This window comes from Perissodus microlepis, chromosome 17 (assembly GCF_051167445.1).
Source record: "Perissodus microlepis isolate ML-2025 ecotype Zambia chromosome 17, ASM5116744v1, whole genome shotgun sequence".
NCBI lineage: Eukaryota > Metazoa > Chordata > Actinopteri > Cichliformes > Cichlidae > Perissodus > Perissodus microlepis.
This window is the reverse complement of record NC_140477.1, coordinates 21,323,131-21,342,961: the sequence shown is the minus strand read 5'-3', so window position 1 is coordinate 21,342,961 and position 19,831 is coordinate 21,323,131. Positions and strand designations below refer to the sequence as shown.

The 19,831-nt window shown below is 38.2% G+C and overlaps 1 protein-coding gene across 1 annotated transcript; it reads right to left on the bottom strand.

Moving 5' to 3' along the window:
* Positions 1-971: 971 nt before the first annotated feature.
* LOC146369559 (overexpressed in colon carcinoma 1 protein-like) lies at positions 972-9,737 on the bottom strand. The gene is made up of 6 exons (XM_084909221.1): positions 9,573-9,737; positions 7,398-7,422; positions 7,245-7,280; positions 6,996-7,072; positions 4,701-4,793; positions 972-4,033 (listed from the first exon to the last, which is right to left on the bottom strand). Exons 1-5 carry the CDS (start codon positions 9,640-9,642, stop codon positions 4,744-4,746), a joined length of 258 nt encoding a protein of 85 aa, XP_084765347.1. The 5' UTR covers positions 9,643-9,737; the 3' UTR covers positions 972-4,033; positions 4,701-4,743.
* Between the last annotated feature and the right edge of the window lie 10,094 nt (positions 9,738-19,831).

Genomic DNA, 19,831 nt, shown 5'->3' with positions numbered 1-19,831 from the left:
TAAGGACTCCAAAGCGCTTTACACATCCAGTCATCCACCCATTCACACACACATTCACACACCGGTGATGGCAAGCTACATTGTAGCCACAGCCACCCTGGGGCGCACTGACAGAGGCAAATGTTGTGTTTGATGGGAAAAAGCAGTAAAAATGCCAGACATTGCGAGTTTTTTTTCCCAATAATTCCTAAAATAAGTGGAAGAACTGCTTGACCAAAGCTGTGGTTGTGTAATACACTGCAGCTCAAACTGAATCATTTTTACTATCCATGATGACATCATCAAAAATTCCAAAACTACAAATATATTCTGTATAACAATAATAAAGCAAATCTTTACTCTATAGAAACTGAGTTGGAATCATTTCAGCTTTAAACCAGGTTTTTCCAGCTGCATGTGAAACAGCTGCTAGCTATCTGCTCAGCTTCACTTCAGCTTACTGAAGTCCCAGAACTGGACGTCTGCACCTTGTTGGTGCTGTTGAAGGATTTTTAATGCAACTGTCTGACCAATAATTCTAGTTTCTAGGCTAATTTAGCAGGTAACCAAGTGAGGACTCTCACTCAAAGGGCTTTTTTGCTACCAGCCTTATTCACTCAGTGTGTTCAAGTGCTTTTTTTTCTACGTTTCAGCACATTTGCACAGTGCTGAGTACCGCTGCTGGGGTTTGAATCCAGCCTTTGTCCTGATGTGTGGAGTTGTGCTCCACCTATTATCTGGATGGATATCTCCAAGTACTCTCGCTTCTTTCCAGGGTACAAACACATACATGGTTCAGATTAACGCCCCTTATCTTTCCAGCCCTGGAGTTTTCCTCTCTGTTTCTCCAGAAGCCACAGTGGAAATAAAGGAAAGGAACCAACTTACCTGAAGCTTTTGTCCTTCAAAAATTACATGCTTCATAAAATCTGCTTGGAATTCAGAAAAAATAATTATCGACTGTCAGAGCGACAGTCGGACAGTTATCGTCTTTATGCATCGTCTGTATCGTGCTTCTAACATATAACACGGGGGGTTAAAAGTGAACTTAACTGCTGGTTTTCTCCTGATGGCTTTAGACACATAGTCGTCTGATTTATTTACAGACAGAAACAAAAAAGCTTTTTACAGTTGATCTAAAACTCAAAGGTAATTAACAGCATGAATGAATGCAGTTCATAAGGTTTACAGTGAATGCTAGAAATTTTTTCATCACGACTACCACCACACTTTGCCCAACATCAAAGATTTGTGGCAGATTTTCACATTTTAGAAGCTGGAAGAGCTGCTTTAGAAAATCAAAATAATAACTGCCGAATGTGGATCAAGATGTCGTCCACTGAAACTTTGAGGAGAAGGAGAGAGCCGGTGTTGTGCCAAAAAGTGATTGTCTGCCAAAAAGTGATTTCCGGTATTTGCCAAAAACTGATTGCTTGTATTTAAACTGCTATAAATAACTTGTTGATGTATAATATGTGAAACATATGTCAAATGTATCCCTCATGAATGATATCACGTCATCTTGAGCAACAAACAACATTCCTGTAACAAGGTAGAAGCTGCAATCACTTTTTGGCAGTGACTTTTATGTATCCTTTATGTATGCAGTTAAAAAAAATATTGTTGACTTTAAAAATGTCTCTTTTAAGAGTAATCTGGCCAAGAGGACAGCTGAAATTGCAACAAATGTGAAAATAGTTCTGTAAATATATTTTAAGTGGACAAAAGGGAGCTGATTGATTATAATGTAAGTGCAATAACACAGTCACAAAGATACTTGAGAAACAGGTAATTTTTTAAATTTTATATATAACCCCTTTGGTGAACAGGTATTACAAAGTCTATTTAGCAACATACATAACGATATTACACATAAAAAAAACACACGCAAACATTGGAAATCACTTTTTGGCACAACACTGGCACCACTGAAGCTGGATGATGGCAGGTTTCCTGCTCAGTTTCATTTATGTGTGAATACTCTGAGGAGGCCTATAAATTCCAGGGAATTTCCTTGAACTTATATGGTATGGTTTTTAGGTAACTAAGGTATTATTCAAGTAAGATAGAGAGCAACTTCTTACTCACAGGTCGTAGACTGCACCATTTTTACCCCAATTGGATCAAAACCTATATAAAATGAGCATCATGTTTTATTCAGTCACACTTTAGGTTTGCAACTGAGACCATAAAATCATCAGCAGGTCATAAAGGAAGTGTGAAGTGGAGCAATTTCCCCTAAACTTCATTTTCCCCTACAAAATGGGTTGCCCCCTGCTGGCCATAAGAAAGAATGCAGGTTTATTCCACTTCTTGTTCCTGGGGAGCCACGCCCATTCTTTATAGTTTACATCTGTGGTTACAACAACTGGTGAAGGCAACATTTACGTCATAGTATGCCAAAGTTTGGTTGGAGTCCACAGCAAGGACAGAATTACTGTGGCCGTGTGCAGTGAACTTTAAAATGAAATCATGAAAATAAGATGGGCTGAAGTTGCTGAAGTTGGCAATTACATGCAGTCTGTTTGTGCTGATAAGGCAGTTAACTGCAGTGAAGCATTAAAAATATGTTGCCACATAGGCACTTCATAGACTTCAAACAGAAAATCTTCCACAAATAGTGACGTAGTTGCTGCAGGACGGCAATTTAACAGCAGAATGAAACAGGCGCTGAGCAACCTGGTATTTGTATAGGAACATAACCATTCTGCAACCAGCTGAGTCCCGTGCTGCTTTGAGATGCATTGCAGATGAATTGCACTAAGTGGTGCAAAATGACTGAATGATAGCATTGTATTGGCAATCGGTCAAATTATTTGCAAACCTTCGCCAATCAATCCAAGAGCAACTGCAGACAGTCTGAGTCAAACTGCAACTGTTTGTAGACAGTCGCCAAAAGTTGATTCTGTCCATCTGGACGTAGCGTTTTCAGTGGGAGAAACGTTTCGTCACTCATCCAAGTGACTGACTGCAGGTTTCTCCAACCTTATAGACAATACATTTGCATAATGACTGAAACTAGCACCACTGAAGTAACAATGGGCTGTGAGGTCAGTTCGTTAATCATTAATATGCAAATTCTCATGACAACAACCACTGATCAAAGATCACGGATTAAAGACCACTGATCAATGGCCATGAGTACCATACTGTTTATAAGGTTGGGGAAACCTGCAGTCAGCTGAGACTGAAGAACTCACTTGGATGGGTAATGAAACGTTTCTCCCACTGAAAACGCTACATCCAGATAAACAGAATCAACTTTTGGGGATTTACTTACCTGGATGATTGAGCATAGATCAAGATGTTTGCCGACAGGTTCCATCCCACAAGGCTACCTGTGCAATTGCATTGGGATCAAATGTAATTGCCCAGAGGTTGAGAGTGTTGTATGGTCAACTTATGGGTAGTCTTTTAGTTTGCAACGAACAATTCAACCAACAAATTTCCCTACCTGCCAGAAGGTTGCTGTCCTTTTTCCTCTAATGTGACTGAGCTGTAAGCAGCATATCGTGTTCTGTGAGCAGTTTAATCTCACGTGAATCATTCAAAAATCTTGAAGCCATTGGCTGACAATACAAAAACACATAAAGCATACCTAATGACTTAATTTTTCAATGACAAGAGGAGCTATGCCATAATATTCACAAAAACTGTACAAATGTAATAGGGACAGCTGGCAGCTACCAATCACTCCAATGAGGCCAAATGCTGAGCTCCCACTGGTGCATCTGCCTGGAATAAAAAGCCTGCAGTGTTCCGTCGCCTGAGCAGCAAACTGTGACCAATTTGAATGTCCAGGTCCAAATCTACATCCGGACTCTCTAATCAGTTTGTCAGGGTCGCCACAGTCAGCTGAATCAGGTGGAGTTGATCCCATTCAAGCCTCTGAGGGGACGCTGAGAGATGAAATTGGTTCTGCTGGGTGCTGCTGCTGCTCAGTGGAGACTCGCTGGGTTCCTGATGACAACACAGAGGAGCTGATGAACGCCTGCAGGGTTTCTTTTTCCTCACTCGACAAACTCTCTCGCGCTGTGTCATTCTTCCTCTGTACCTATCAGTTCACAGAGAAGCACAGACTGAAATAGGCTTCGATGGGCAGCATTCGATCTATGCAGAGCTCTTAGTTTGGATGTCAGTGTGTCCTAAAGGTCATTACTGGTATTTTCTTTCTTATTTTAGTCTGTTTGCCATTTTTGCACCTTTTTTTGCCATGTCTTTATATTTCAAAGTGTGTTTTTCCATACTTTTCAGGTCTTTACTGGTGTCATTTTATTTTTATACCTTACAAATACAGTATAAAGTATAAAAAATAGTTTTTCTATATTTTATATATGTTGTTTTTTTTTTTAAATATTTTTTTAACACTTTATTAAACCTGGATTACTCTTGAACAGTTCACCTCTTGTACTTTGTTCACAAGTCTTTCACAGCTTACTGAGCTCAGCTGCGGTGTTACTGCCCTCTGATGGTGTTTTCATGCACTACAGTGCATAACACTGTGTCCATATCTGTTTTTTGGCTGCATTAAAATGTTTTAAATACCCTAATGTATCATCATACTGCCCGAGCCTTGAATTGAGGATCCACGTCACTCTTTAATGGTGCATGATGGGAAAATTGTACAATGCAAAGACACACTGGCCCTTTTACCACTGATGTAACATCTCAGCTCTCATTAATGAGACTGTGGAGAGGAACCAGAGGAGGTCGTCACTCACACAGTGAAGCATGCGCAGGCTTGGCTCTTCATTAAAACCAGAGTCAGTCCCCCCACAGCGGTTTCCTGAGGGACAGCGAGTCTCTCGGAGGCTCTGCAGCAGAGGATGAGTTCATTAATTAACTTCCACACACACTCAAACAATATGTTAAATGCACTCGTAGCATCACTACATTATATAATACGGAGCTGACATCGCGCGCGCGCACGCGCGCACACACACACACACACACACACACACACACACACACACACACACACACACACACATTAATAATAAAATGCTAACGAACACACAGCGTGCCCAGAGTTCTCTCTCTCCCAGGCTCTCGTGACCCTGAAGATTCAACAGGAAATTGAGGATGTGCTTGTTTACTTGTCATGAGTTCTGATCATATTTGGGATATAATGTGGGCAGAGACATTAAGTTTATGGCACTGTGGTTCCTCCTTGTTTATGTGTTCAGACTTTGCATTGCACTCAGTTTTTTTGCTCCTACTCAAAACAGAACAACAGCTCCATCATAACCCCACAGCAAACAAACCAGGACGCAGAGCATAGAAACTCATACAAGGTCAAAGGAGGTCAGACTTAGTCTGGTAATCATTTATGTCATTATATTCAATTGGTTTAGATCACCTGTATGTCACAGTTTATTGGATTTGAACACGCCTGGTTTTGAAACAGCTTCTATTATGTTCTGTTCAAAAGTCTTGAGCCACCCCTCATTTCTTTATATATTCCTTCCAAGCAGTCAGACTTGTAATTTTTAAAGTGCCCTTTACCAGTAGTTCTCCAGGTTTTCTGTGAGTCTTTCAAAATTTTTCTTTGGACATTGGCTTCTTTTTTCCTCATTTTCAGTCCACTTCTTGTAGCTGAACATTTTCAGAGGAGTTGTTTTGTTTGTTAAGCCTCTGAAATCTGACCTATTAATCATTTAAGCATAAAAAGCCACCTAACTCATGAGACAACTTAGCAAGAAACCAATCTTTAGACACCTCGTTACTAGCAGCCTGTTACAGAGACACATTCATTTTCATTTATTTAGTTCAGTTTACAAAAAATGCCAAAGATAACACAATTTAACAGACATAAAATAATATTTTTACACCAACTAGGTGATTCCCAAAGAACTGATAGCTGAAGACTTGCATACCTCATCAGAAGGGTGCAGTTTGTCCTTAAACCAGAAGAATAAACTGTAGAGGTGTAGGACTACGTGAAACCATTTAAGACCTGATGGAGAGATGAACCCAAATCAGAAAGTTTTGATTCTAATCGTCATCAGTATGTACAGAGGAGGTCAGGAGAGAGGTGTAACAGTGATCAGCCACTGGTGTTGGAGTATGGTGGAATAATGAATACAGAAAAGTACCATTAGACTTTGATTCACCATCCAAGATCATATGGAAAGCTTCTAATTTACAGTGAGCATGACAATGATCCTAAATACACACCTAAACACAGTAAAATCATACCTGGATAGAAAAACACACAGTGGAACACAATCAGTCATGCATTGGCCTCCCTAGCCTGGACCTCAGCTTTATTAAAGCAATTATCTTGACAGAGAACAGAACAATGAGGAGCCAACATCGAAAGAAGAGCTTTGATTACTAAAGAACCATTCCTCAAGACTACTTAAAGAAATTAGTAGAACGCTACCTTAGATAGTTCAGGCTTTGTTGAAGAATAAAGTTGACGATAAAATAAATAATTGCATCCATTTTCCTATCAGAACAAATAAATGAGGGGTGGCTCAAAACTTTTGCACAGTACTGTATTTAGCAAGCACTTCAGCTGTAGACCATTGGAAACTAAACCCAGGTGTAGAAAACCATTTAGGTTAATCCAATTTAAATGAATGAAATGCAATGTGACATTGCTGTGGGATAGATGAAACATGTCTATAAATGGGGGTATCAGCTTAGAGGTGTCTTTCTGCTTGAACATCCTTACTCAAATCCAAAAAATAGGAAATGAAAGAGGTCCCAAAGTAGATTCCCGTGGGAAAACATTAGCTTAGATCTGGATATCTTGAGGTTGCTAAACTGCAAAGACAAACTAGTTCTACAGTCTGAGTTCTCTACATGAATTTTATCCAGTTTAAAAAGAGTCCTTCCTCCTCACTTTCACCAGGTGCTGCTCATGGGTGAGATCATTGGAGTTCTCAATCTGATGTTGCAGAATCTACCCCTTACTATAGAAAGTGTCTGGAGATCACTGCTGATGTGAAATGGTGCTGTATAAGTATAAAAAATGAAATTGCTATCAGCTGATACCGTGGATGTGTTACCTCTGAGTGAGCCAATCTGGACTTGGGGTATGCTGCTCAGGTCTGTAGGCAACCCCACGTACACACCTCCATAGTTCCTGATCTCACACACACACACACACACACACACACACACACACACACACACACACACACACACACACACACACACACACAGAGTCAGCTGCACAGATCAGCTCATTAGACATATATTGGATGACTGTGACGAATGAGATAAAAAGATTTTATAATCAAAAATGAATGACTGACTTCCGTTTGTCATCTTCTGGCACTGACTCAACTGATCTGTCGACACACACGCACACACAGAGTCAGCTGATTTATGTTAACAGACAACATGAGAGAAAGGTCAAACAACAGTGACATGTTTCAAGATGAAAATATGTTTGAAACTTTACTCACAGCTTTGATGAAAACTCAGCAGGATCTGAAGTCAGTGACAGAAACGAGATCAATCGGGAGTTAAATTCATTCCTGCTCACTGAAATCACTTTGTAAAAAAACAATTTTGACATTTTCACACACTGAAAATTCAGTATTTGTTTTATCTAGAGCAAAGAGCCACGGTGAGAAAGTAGACAGGCATGAAAACTTTACTTTGGGTATTTGTGGTGAAAACTTTGTAAAATTGGAAAAACGGATGATTTGTTTTTCAAAAGTCATATTCAAACAGCTGTGACAGCTCAACAATCACCAATAATTTCCTCACCAGATAAATGATCTTTGACACTTTGACACATTCATCTTTCTGTCGTGTTTTATAAACTTTTCTCATTAAATCTTGATTATTAAAAGTTTCTCCCTCTCATTTCTCTCCGTCCGTCCTTCTCTTCCTTCTTTCTCTCTTCCCTTTATTTTATTCTTTTTCTTCATTTGCTTCTTGCAATCCTTGTTTCCTTCCTTTTTCCTTTTCTTCCTTGTTCCTGTCCTTCCATGTTTCCTTTCTTTCTTTCCTTGTTCCCTTCCCCATTACCTTATTTTTTCCTTTCCAATGTTCTTATGTTCAAAATTTAGGGTATGAGGTCCCCATACTTAATCCTCAGATAATTCTAATATTTTATTGGGAATTAAAATGTGAAGCATTTCACATTAAACTGTTGTATAACATGTGCATCAGTAGCAAATATGCCCAACAACAAAAAGGAGACACAACAAGATCACAAAAAAAAAAAAAAATAGAAAAATGACTCAATGGATGAGCCAGTTTGTAAATCCACCTGAAAGTGGCCCAGGACAACCAGGAGGAGACAAATTAGTTCAAAGACAACACCAACCCACCCCCACCTACCCACCCCACAAAGGTTATATCAAAACTGTTTCATGACAACATCAGCCTGTTTTCTAAAAAACACACTGATGTCTGACCATTGACCTATGGCCTGGCCTTTACCCAGATGATTGAGCAGAACTGGCTTCGAGATTTTAATCTATATTCATGCAGTGTGTGATTCTGTGAAAGTTTGACATCACTATGACATCATAGGATGTCTTATTAAAAAAATGAAAAAGTGTGTTGCACAGCTCCCACCATGCTCTTTAATATGACATATTACTCGATATTGTTTCTTGAATTCTTTTTTTCAAGGTCAACTTTGACCTTGGGCACTAACAATCAAGGTCAAATCCTTAGCCAACTTAACTACTCAAGTTCTCCAAGACCTCGTATATTGTTGTGAAGTTTGAAGACGATCTTTGAAAAATTGTGGGTAATATACAGTTGTTACAGATTTTTACATCTGGTGTGACCTCGACTAGATTTTCACCAAAATTAAATCAGCTCGAGCTGTTATTGGTATCGATCATCAGATAAAACCTGAACATAACATCTTGAAAACTACAGACGCTAGACTTCTAACAAACAGACAGACAGACATAAACAAATGGAAATGATTCTCCCTCCCTTCAGAGAACAAACCAGGAGTTTCAAAAAAATGCACAAGAAGCAAAAAAACAAACAAACCCCAACCCAAAATGAGATGGAAAATGAGGTAAGTCATAAAGAGATATCAGTCCATCAGATAGTGACTCACATGACGCTTAAAAACAACCAACATGGGAAACGAATCAGCAGAAAGAGACCGAAAACAAATAATAATAATAAAAAAAACAGACACTAACAGAAAATTACTCACAAAACCATCCTGAAGACACACACAATGACTAAAATCACACACTAAATTATTTTTGAAACAACCCAAATGATAACAATAAAAAAGTACAATCAGTCGATCCTGATTGCTTTTAATTATAGTTAAGTAAAAGCACAAGTGAACTTTGAAACAGCAAAACACCACAAACTGCAACTTAAACCTTACAGATGAATTGCTTTCCAGCGTTTCCAGGAGTGTCAGAAATCCCTGAAAACTTTAATTGATTTTGAGCAGACAGACGTGGACTCTGCTTTCACCTCCTACAGCTTCCAAAGTCAAAAACTCTACAGACTGGACCGCTAACACCTGCAGGACATAAAAAAGTTACTAAAGCACCTTTAGTAGCTCTAAAGGCAAAATAAGACACCTTAAACCTGCCAGCTGCTCCATATGACTAACAGTATGTTCAGTTTTTCAGTGTCCTCACCTCTGCTGCGCTTGCTGCTGCTGTTGTTGTTAGTCATGTGTTTGGCTGGAGAGGAATTTCCACATCCCATTTCAGAAAGAAAAGGAAAAAACAGTAGCGAGAGGAGAAATGGAACGAGAAGAGTGAGCTGAACAGAGAGGACAAAAATGTCTCTTATCTTGCTCTTACTCTCAGCTGAAGCTCCCAGTGTGGAGAGGATTAGATGATGGCAAGGGAGGGAGGGAGGGAGGGAGGAGAGACGGAGAGTGTGTTGACCCCTGCTGCTGAGGGAGTAGAACTTCAAGTGTGTGTTTCAGAGTGTGTGTGCTTTAAAATCTCTGCGCAGTTTTGGAGGAAGCAGATCAAAGTCAGCTAGAATTGATTTAATTGGTGCATTTCTGCTCAAATGGAGCTGAAACAGGATTAGAGGAAAGTGGTGACAGAAGAGCGGGAAGCACACCTAAAGCATAGATCGGTTACTGATCAGGCCAACCAGGAACAGGACTGGGGAACCTGATCTGAAAAATATACAAGGACAACTCACGAAAGGGAAACAAGATAAGACAACAAAGTATGAGGAATATACAAAAATTAATACCACAAACAGACAGAAAATGGCCACAGAGATCACAAAGAGATGCAATTTATCACCAAAACTGCCAAAATAAAACCTCAAACCAGCACATTGTGCAAAACAAACTTCAGGCCTTAAACAAAAATGGAGGACACTGTAAAGTTGTTTTTGTGTTTCGAAGTCCACAAGTACGACAGCTTTTTTACTAGAACCTCTTAAAACAACCTGGAAGATGGAATTTTATCACCTCAGCTCCAAGATGTCAAAAACATTTGGGACATTTTGGGACCCTCCATTCATTTTGATGTTTGTTGTGAATGCTCCTCATTACCACCCAAAGGTCACAGAGTGGGAGATAAAAACTTCCACTAAAAATAAAGCCAACAATAAGTCTGCAGTGAGTGTTTAGCGTTCCCTGAGCAGGTTGGATCTGTGGTGTCTGGCTCTTGACGTCAGCTGTTGTCGAGAAGAAAGCAGTCTGTTCGGAAGTACTTTTATTATTGTTCTTGGCCTCCAGCCTCCTTCCTCACTGCTCCTTCTGTGCTTAAACCTACAATGAGTCATGCCGCCCACACTCTAACCTCACATCCAGCCTCGCTGCTGCTCTCACCTCAATTACAGGCGACAGCAAAGTGACTTTCAGGAAATAATTGATTGTTCCCGCCGTCTTCAGCAGGAAGTGGAAAATGACTTCTGGACTCGTGCTGAGAGTTTTTCATCTTCACCAAAAAGTTTCAGCGTGCCGAGTTTGGAAGATTTGATGATAAGATTTTGCTACTATAATAAAACAAGGATGACACGCTCCTTCAGCGGCTGCATTAGAGTGAACCAGAGAAACAGGTCAGAACAATTAAAAATAAAAGGAAGGAAGGATGTCTTAAGGGTGAGTAATTTGGAATTACAAGCTCTATTGTATATTCACGGATGAAAACACTCTTTCTCTGCAGATCTGAAACAAACAACCTTCAGACCTGCAAAATGAAGCCAAAGCTGCAGTTCCTATAATGACCACTTGAGGGCTACAGCAGAATAAACAAACTGTTTTAACCTCTGTGGACAGTTCTCTTCATAACAGCTGTTCAGAGAGCAAATTTATTTTATAATGCATCTTTTTGGATTTTGTTTAAAATAATGTGCAGCTGCAGCTGAGCGCTGTCTGTAAGGCTTCTGCTTAAAAATTCAACATGGCCGACGCCATCAATGCTAACGCTCAGGCTGCAAAGATGACGTCATGCTGGCTACATCCACCAGGCTTTCATCTGACACATAAATTTTTTATATGATCTTTTATTTATACACGAACTGATGTCATGCATCATTCTTGGGCTTGTCTGCAAAACTCGTCCAATGCAAAAGACATTCAGGTATCGATACAAAGAGTTCAACATTGTTTAAGCAGAGAAATAATAATCAATCATAAAGTTTTCCAGCTGCACAAATCTTCCTAATTCCAGGAAACAGAGGCTGTAAATGAGAGCAGGGTGCAGAACAATCTGAGGTACAAAAGGAAAATTGACCAAACAATATAAATTTTAGAGAAAGAACACATAACCCAAAGTGTAATTCCACATTAAGGACACAGGCGGGCAGTATTGTCATGAATGTGCTGCAGTGGGAAGTAGGAGTGAGTCAGAAAGAACCAGCATTTCCATCAACTGTTGAAAAAATAAATCAATACAAAGTTTGTTTTTTTATTTCTATCTCTGCTCCATTTTCTTTTAGGGAAGAAAAAGTGCAAGAGCTGTCTGCTCTTTGGTCCCTCTACCATCTCACACTTCTGTTTAATCAGTTTTCTGTTTGACGTTTATTCAGCTGTGTGAAAACTATAAGTTTAATCTCAGCCAAACCGATTTATTGGGGAACAAATAAAACACTGAAAAAATGCCAAACAATAACATTTTTAAGTTATCTAAGTGACTTATATATCATGTTTAACCTGAGTAGTGAAAGACCGTGGGGGGTTTAAAAACGATGTGCTGGGAGTTCGCTGTTCTTGCTGCTCTGGTGAGCCTTGACCTCCCGGTCTGCAATTGAGGTGGTGGGTAACAGACGTCTCTGAAAACGTTGGAGCACTTTTGCAAAAATGTGATATATTGATAAATCGAGCAGATATTTGAAGTTTATACGGATACATTCTCACCTGAAAATATCTTAAAAGTTTATTTTGTGACCCAGAAAGAGTAATATTAAAACTATGCAGCTGCTGCCATCGTTGTTTTCCCAAAGATTCCAAACTTACTTGAATTTTCTAAAAATGATATTATCTTTGGATCTCTAAGAAAAGAAAAGAAGCTTGAAAATGTTTTAAATGTAATAATTATTATGGGTAAATTCTTCATTCACAAATGTCGTTTTCTGAAAACAAAGCTGTCCTTTTTTACTCTTCACAAAGAACTCTGCCTCTTCTTCTCATCTGTAAAGTTTATGGACAAAAAACAAGCTCTGGATCTGTATCATATGATTAATGAACTAGATCTGTTAGAAAACCCCTAAGGTATAACCTCTTTTATGTCTTTTAATTATCTTTTGGTTTTTTTTTTGTTTTTTTTGTTTGTTTTCTTTGCTTTTGTTTGGGATTTGTTTTTGTTTTATTTATTTATTTGTTGTTGTTTGTACTTCCTGTTCATTATCTATCTTCTATATGTTGGAATACAGCCTGTTCTGATACTATTTCAAGTTGCGAAAAAAATCTTTGTAGAGATTGCCATATTTGTTGTACATTATATTTTGTGCAATGAAAAAAAAAAAAAATCCCCCCCCCTCCCCACTGGGGAGCAACATATTGCAACCTTCACACTAACCGGAAACACGTAACTTCAGTTAAATCGACTTTGACAGCGAAAACTAAATTGCGTTTTTGTTACTATTGATGCTGCTAAGAAATAAACATGGTTCTAAATGTTTTTTAACACTCTGGGTTTGTTTAAAAAAATCACCATCTCTTCAGCTTGTTCATGGCCAAAAGTGTCCATGTGTTATGTTTTTTTGTTTTTTGTTTCTTTGCAGCTTCTTCTGCATAAAGGTTTTTTCATAAATATAAAATAGTCATTACTTTTTACATTTTTAATCCTTCAAACACCTTTTTCTGGTACAATGCACTTGTTTGAAGACAACCTCAAAACTCACCACCGCTGCTGTACAGTACAGAATGCATTTAGCTTGTCGAATTTATATAAATCTTCGATCACTAGCAGTGTAACTCTGAAGTGCTGTACTGTATGTTTGTAAGTTTTCTCCCCAACAAACACAACAATGCCGACGAAATGTTTTGCACCGTCTTTTCATTCCATAATACTGGACTTATTTTCCTACGAAGGTTTAAACTTTAAGAGTGTTTAAACAAGAGAGAAAAGTGTGAAAATGTTCACGCCTGTCTGAGAAAAGTGTATAAAGCATGTAGTGAGGGGTTTTACAGCCTTAAAACATCTATAATAATTGTAAAAAATAAAGTTGGCTACTTCGTGGACAGCGAGGTATTTTTAGAACAAAACACCAGCGATAAACGAGGGACCACTATATCATCAATAGTAGAGTCTGGGACATCTAATTGATTAATGTCAACATTGATTATTATGCGCTATTATTTTTGTTCAAGGAGAGCAAAAAATATAAAACTCTCTCTCAAGTTGTTCGTTGCCAAAAATGGCCACCTTTTGTGTATGTTCACAAAATGCTATAAACTGTATATTTATTAAAACATTGTCTGCTTTTACCGCCTTGACTCTTTAAATTAGCACCAGTCCTTTTCATCAAAACCAAAATTTTATCTACAGTCTTTTTTTTTACTCTTTAAATGCCAGTTAGGCTATATATTGGTTTCCGCCCCAATCATAGCACAGAAACTGCTCTGTTAAGAATTACCAATGACCTTCTGATGGCAGCTGATTCTGGTCTCCTATCCATCCTCATCCTTCTTGATCTTAGTGCGGCGTTTGATACCATTTCTCTCCTGAACCGGTTAGCTTCCATTGGTCATACCCCCCTTGCCTGGTTTAACTCCTATCTCTCAGACCGCACTCAGTTTGTCCAATTTAAATCCCATTCTTCAACTCTCTATCTTGTTTCTGCTGGTGTGTCCCAGGGTTCAGTATTAGGGCCTCTTTTATTCATTATTTATATGCTTCCTCTTGGTTATATATTCCGAAAATATAATATAAATTTTCACTGTTATGCCGATGACACCCAGCTCTACCTTTCTTCTAAACCCAATTCATCCCTTCCACCTACCTCCCTCTCAGACTGTCTTATTGAGATTAGATCCTGGTTCTCCTCCAATTTTCTCAAACTTAACAGTAATAAATCTGAAGTTTTACTTGTTGGTACACCATCTATCTTAACCAAATCCCACAGTTTTTCCATTAACATTGAAAATGCTCCCACCCTTCCCTCCTCTCAGGTTAAGAGTTTGGGTGTCATACTTGATGATACTCTTTCATTCCAGTCTCACATTAATTACATAACCCGGTCTGCTTACTTTCATTTACATAATATTAACCGACTCCGTCCCTTCCTTATTCCCCATGCTGCTGCCATCCTTGTCCATAGTCTTATTACGCCCCGTATTGATTACTGTAATTCCCTCCTATTTGGTCTCCCTAAAAGGTCCCTTCATAAACTCCAACTTCTTCAAAATTCTGCAGCTCGGGTCATAACTTGCACTCCGTTAAGAGCTCATATTACCCCAGTTCTTCAGCAGCTTCACTGGTTGCCCATAGAAGCCAGGATAAATTTTAAAATCTTACTTCTTACATACAAGTGTATCCATAAATCTGCTCCTTCATATTTGTGTGACCTGCTCCATATCACCACTGTTTCCCGCCTTCTCAGATCATCATCTGCTATTCATCTTACTGTTCCGTCCTCACACCTTATCACTATGGGGAACAGAGCTTTCAGTCGCTCTGCTCCTCGGCTCTGGAACTCTCTTCCTCCTGCACTAAGAAATATTGACTCCCTCTCCGTATTTAAGACACAGCTCAAAACATCTGTTTAAACTGGCTTATTCGCTTTAATGCTGATTTTATCTGTTGTCAAGCTCTGTTTTGTAATTTTAACTTATTTTATGTATTTTTTGACTATTGTTCCTTTTATTAATTTTGTTTTTTGTAAGGTGACCTTGGGTTTCTGAAAGGCACCCTCAAATAAAATGCATTATTATTATTATTATTATTATTATTATTATTATTATTATTATTATTATTATTATATATTACCAGTAACCTTTCAGATAAAAAAGTGATAAAGTCCTAATGGTTTCATAAATCTTCCTATTTATTTATTTATTTATTTATTTATTTTTTCATATGAGCATCGGGGACAAGGCTGTCTTGCAATTGTTGAGGTCACTAGTGTGCACCCTATTTCTTCCAGGATCACTCTTCATTTGTAGGTTTTAGTGAACTCCTACTACTGTGAAGTGGTTTTCATGGGACAAAGGTATTGTATTCCAAGATTTGGGAGATTGTAGAAATGAGCAGTAATGCCCTTCTTGCCATCTTTACAGAAAAAAAGTGATCTGGAAGCTGTTAGGCTTACTTACAGCAGTAGCACTTTCTGCACCTGTATAAACTCCAGGACACATTTTAACAGTGTTTGTTGCTGTATGTGCTGCAGCTTTGAATTTTTTTGAGAGTTAATATTTTGGCTATGGTGTCTTGTTATGAAAAGTACCTGAGTAAAAGTGTTTTTAGCATGTGCTTCAAAGACAAGTTTGACTGGGAACCTCAAAGCTCAATAGCCCGTATCAACAGAAATTCACTGCAGCCTGTGTAATATTTGATGCGTCATAATTTATTCCAGTCTATCTTGCAAATACATATTTGCGTTGCAATGTCATGCACAAACACACACAACTATTAGATCCTTAAGATCAAACCTGTGTCCTTCTTTTGGTCCACTGCAGTGTAGTAAGCCATCAAACGCCCCTATTTGAAACTAAGAATATTACATGAAATTGGTTGTTTGGCTAAAAATGGGCAAATGATGTAATTTGGTAAAAAAAAACAAAAACCCAAAACAACAACCATAATTTTTATGTGTTGAGTTTAGAATAAAAGCAATTATACCTAAATTGCATGATTTAGCACTGTCAATAACAAGGAATTTAAAAATGTCATAATGCTTTTCAAGTAGCCAAAAGCTGAAAACAATCTAGGCCCTTTCATTCCATTTGCATTAACACAGCAAAAAATGGTAAAAAAAAAAAGAAGAAGAAGAAGAAGAAGTAGTGGCCACAAATGGCCAGGATAAAGCCCAGAGGGTTAATGTGTAAAATGTATAAAATATTACTGATTACAGGGTTGTACATTAATGTTAATAGCAAGTGTAAGCTTTTTATTTTGAAGTTACAATTATAAACAATGCTGTTACATTTACACAAATTTTTTACTATAGGTATGGAAATGGAAACAAGTGAACAACATTTTATAATAAGTTTAATTGGAAGTCTGTACACTAGAAAAAAAAAATCAACAACACATAAAAAACACAAACAAACAGCCAGTGCCTTCATCTGTCTGTTAAATGTCAAACATCGCATTGACCTGCTCGTCAGCACATGCTTTTACAAAGAGCTCCATGTCCTCTGCAAACTGAAAAACAAAGAGGAAGATGTCCCTCTACACAAAAACACTGCAGATGACAGGCGAGGCAAACATCTATTGATCTGTTTGAATGCCTCCTCATCGTGTGAGCCTTGAATTTTTTTTTTTAAGAAGACTAAGACCACAGTGAGGGCATTTCATTTTCATGGACTTTCCACAAGCCACAGTTCCATTTAGCACAGAGGGTAGAACACATGAATGTTCTACCGAAGATTCAGAAAATGGTTTAGATGCTGGAGACAAGACAACGAGAGGGAGATGGGGCTCCACGGAGAGTTCAGTGGGGAGCAGGCCTGAATGCTGACATGACAATAAATGCCTCACGCTGTATGACTGTCATGTTACAGACAGGGCAGTGAAAGTGCACCGGCATATCATTTTGTCTGTAAGAGAGAAAAAAGAAGAAAAAAACAACAACATATAATTTAAATGTAGTTGTATAGAATGCAATCAGTTTATCTCACAATCAGATTGTACATATTAACAAAAACATCCAAGCCATCCTCATAATGAAAGCAAAATGGTGTGGATCACAAGAGCTGTCAAGAAATGTGGTGAACAGGAAAATTTATATTTATATTTATAACTTTAACTATGATATATATTTAATACCAACATACCTTTGAAAGGCAAAGCATTTTAATGTGTCCACTTATATGCTCCTCAATCTTTGCCCTGACAGTAGGGCTGACAGTGGGCAGAGAGGGCAGTGAAAAACATGTTGTGCATTCCTGCAATTCTGGCTTGGAGGCAGAATTCCAAATTGATATGTGCATCTAAAACAGAGAGAAAAACAGATAAACACCATATACACATTTAAGTTCAGGTTTTAGCAGAAATAACACGTTACAGTTAGCATGTAAGAGATTTTGGGAGAAAATTCTTTACAAAAACATAATTTACAAGACACTTTTATTTGTGACATATGTATCTATTGACATATAACAGACAATTTAACAAAGGCTAACTAAAATCTGGGCAATAAAAAAGCAGAACAGAATGGAATAGAGAATATTAGTATTTATAAATATATAAATCTCTTTGTGACAAACTTTACAATGTTGATGCAGGTGGAATGAGAGACATGAATAAAGTGCAATATGCAGTAAATGGAACAATGTGCATTGATGTTACAGATAGTGAAAAGTAGTGAAGTGAATTTGTTCAATAACAAGCAAAAAACAAATATGCTTGAAATTGACCATTAAATGCTAACCAGAGGTGTCAAAAGTACACACATTCCTTACTAAAGTTTAGATACCTCGTGTCAGCTATGAAATTAGTCATCGATGATTTTGACAGTCGTAGCCAGCAGGCAGCCCGTCAGCACAGTTCCTGCAGCTTTACTTTGATTTCTCCTTCAGCAGCTTAAAGCGATACAAATTCAACACAAAGAAATTTCACTTAATGTGAATGAAGATCTGAGTGAACAGAGACGGGGTCTCCACAAATATCCTCACAGACAAAAACATAAATCATAAAACAAGAAGCTTCAGAAGTTGCTTGGAAATCATCACATTTCTAAGTTTTCTGCTGCTGGGGTCCACAGACAGCTGTCTACGCATGGGCGGATACACTGCAGGCTAATTTTGGCTAATTCAGCATATTTCAGTTTCAAAGAAGTAGCAGCAGAGCAGGAGAAGTTACTCCTGAATGTTCGTTTCATCTTTCAACCTAAAAAAAGGTCAGATAAACCAGTGTGTTCACCAAGTTTAATGTTTTCTTTTTTTTATGTTTCAGTAAATTGTGTTCAAATATAGATGGCTAAACTCACCTGTGCCAGAGACGCCATATTGCTCCTCACCTGCCCACGCCCACCCTGTAGTTTTAATTAAAGCAGATTAAAAGAAGACTTTTGTTGAGTGGATTAAACTGAACATTTTTTTGAACTAAAAATGAAGAAATGGACCTGAAATGTCTGAAATATTTAAATACATTTTAAAATTGTAACCACATAGTTAAACTTTTCTTAACTAAGTTAAATTATCATGCAGTTAAGTAAAATATAATTCTAAAATTATGTAATTTTACTTTTATTTTATTAGGCAATTTACATCAAAGTATTAATTCAATTCAATTCAATTCAATTCAATTCAATTCAATTTTATTTATATAGCGCCAAATTACAACAAAAGTCGCCTCAAGGCGCTTCATAGATACAGAGAAAAACCCAACAATCATATGACCCCCTATGAGCAAGCACTTTGGCGACAGTGGGAAGGAAAAACTCCCTTTTAACAGGAAGAAACTTCCGGCAGAACCAGGCTCAGGGAGGGGCGGCCATCTGCTGCGACCGGTTGGGGTGAGAGAAGGAAGACAGGATAAAAGACATGCTGTGGAAGAGAGACAGAGGTTAATAACAGATATGATTCAATGCAGAGAGGTCTATTAATACATAGTGAGTGAGAAAGGTGACTGGAAAGGAAAAACTCAATGCATCTTGGGAATCCCCCGGCAGCCTACGTCTATTGCAGCATAACTAAGGGAGGATTCAGGGTCACCTGGTCCAGCCCTAACTATATGCTTTAGCAAAAAGGAAAGTTTTAAGCCTAATCTTAAAAGTAGAGATAGTTTCTGTCTCCCGAATCCAAACTGGAAGCTGGTTCCACAGAAGAGGGGCCTGAAAACTGAAGGCTCTGCCTCCCATTCTACTTTTAAATACTCTAGGAACAACAAGTAGGCCTGCAGAGCGAGAGCGAAGTGCTCTAATAGGGTGATATGGTACTACAAGGTCATTAAGATAAGATGGGGCCTGATTATTTAAGACCTTGTATGTGAGGAGCAGGATTTTGAATTCAATTCTGGATTTAACAGGAAGCCAATGAAGGGAAGCCAAAACAGGAGAAATATGCTCTCTCCTTCTAGTCCCTGTCAGTACTCTTGCTGCAGCATTTTGGATTAGCTGAAGGCTTTTCAGTGAGTTTTTTGGACATCCTAATAATAATGAATTACAGTAGTCCAGCCTGGAAGTAATAAATGCATGAACTAGTTTTTCAGCGTCACTCTGAGACAGGATATTTCTAATTTTAGAGATGTTGCGCAAATGGAAGAAAGCAGTCTTACATATTTGTTTAATATGTGCGTTGAAGGACATGTCCTGGTCA

Coding starts and splice junctions, on each gene's coding strand:
- LOC146369559 (XM_084909221.1), bottom strand. CDS start 9,642: ATGGGATGTGGAAATTCCTCTCCAGCCAAACACATGACTAACAACAAC. Junction 7,423..9,572: donor CAGCAGCAAGCGCAGCAGAG/GTGAGGACACTG, acceptor CACTGACTTCAG/ATCCTGCTGAGTTTTCATCA. Junction 7,073..7,244: donor CCAGAAGATGACAAACGGAA/GTCAGTCATTCA, acceptor GTGTGAGATCAG/GAACTATGGAGGTGTGTACG.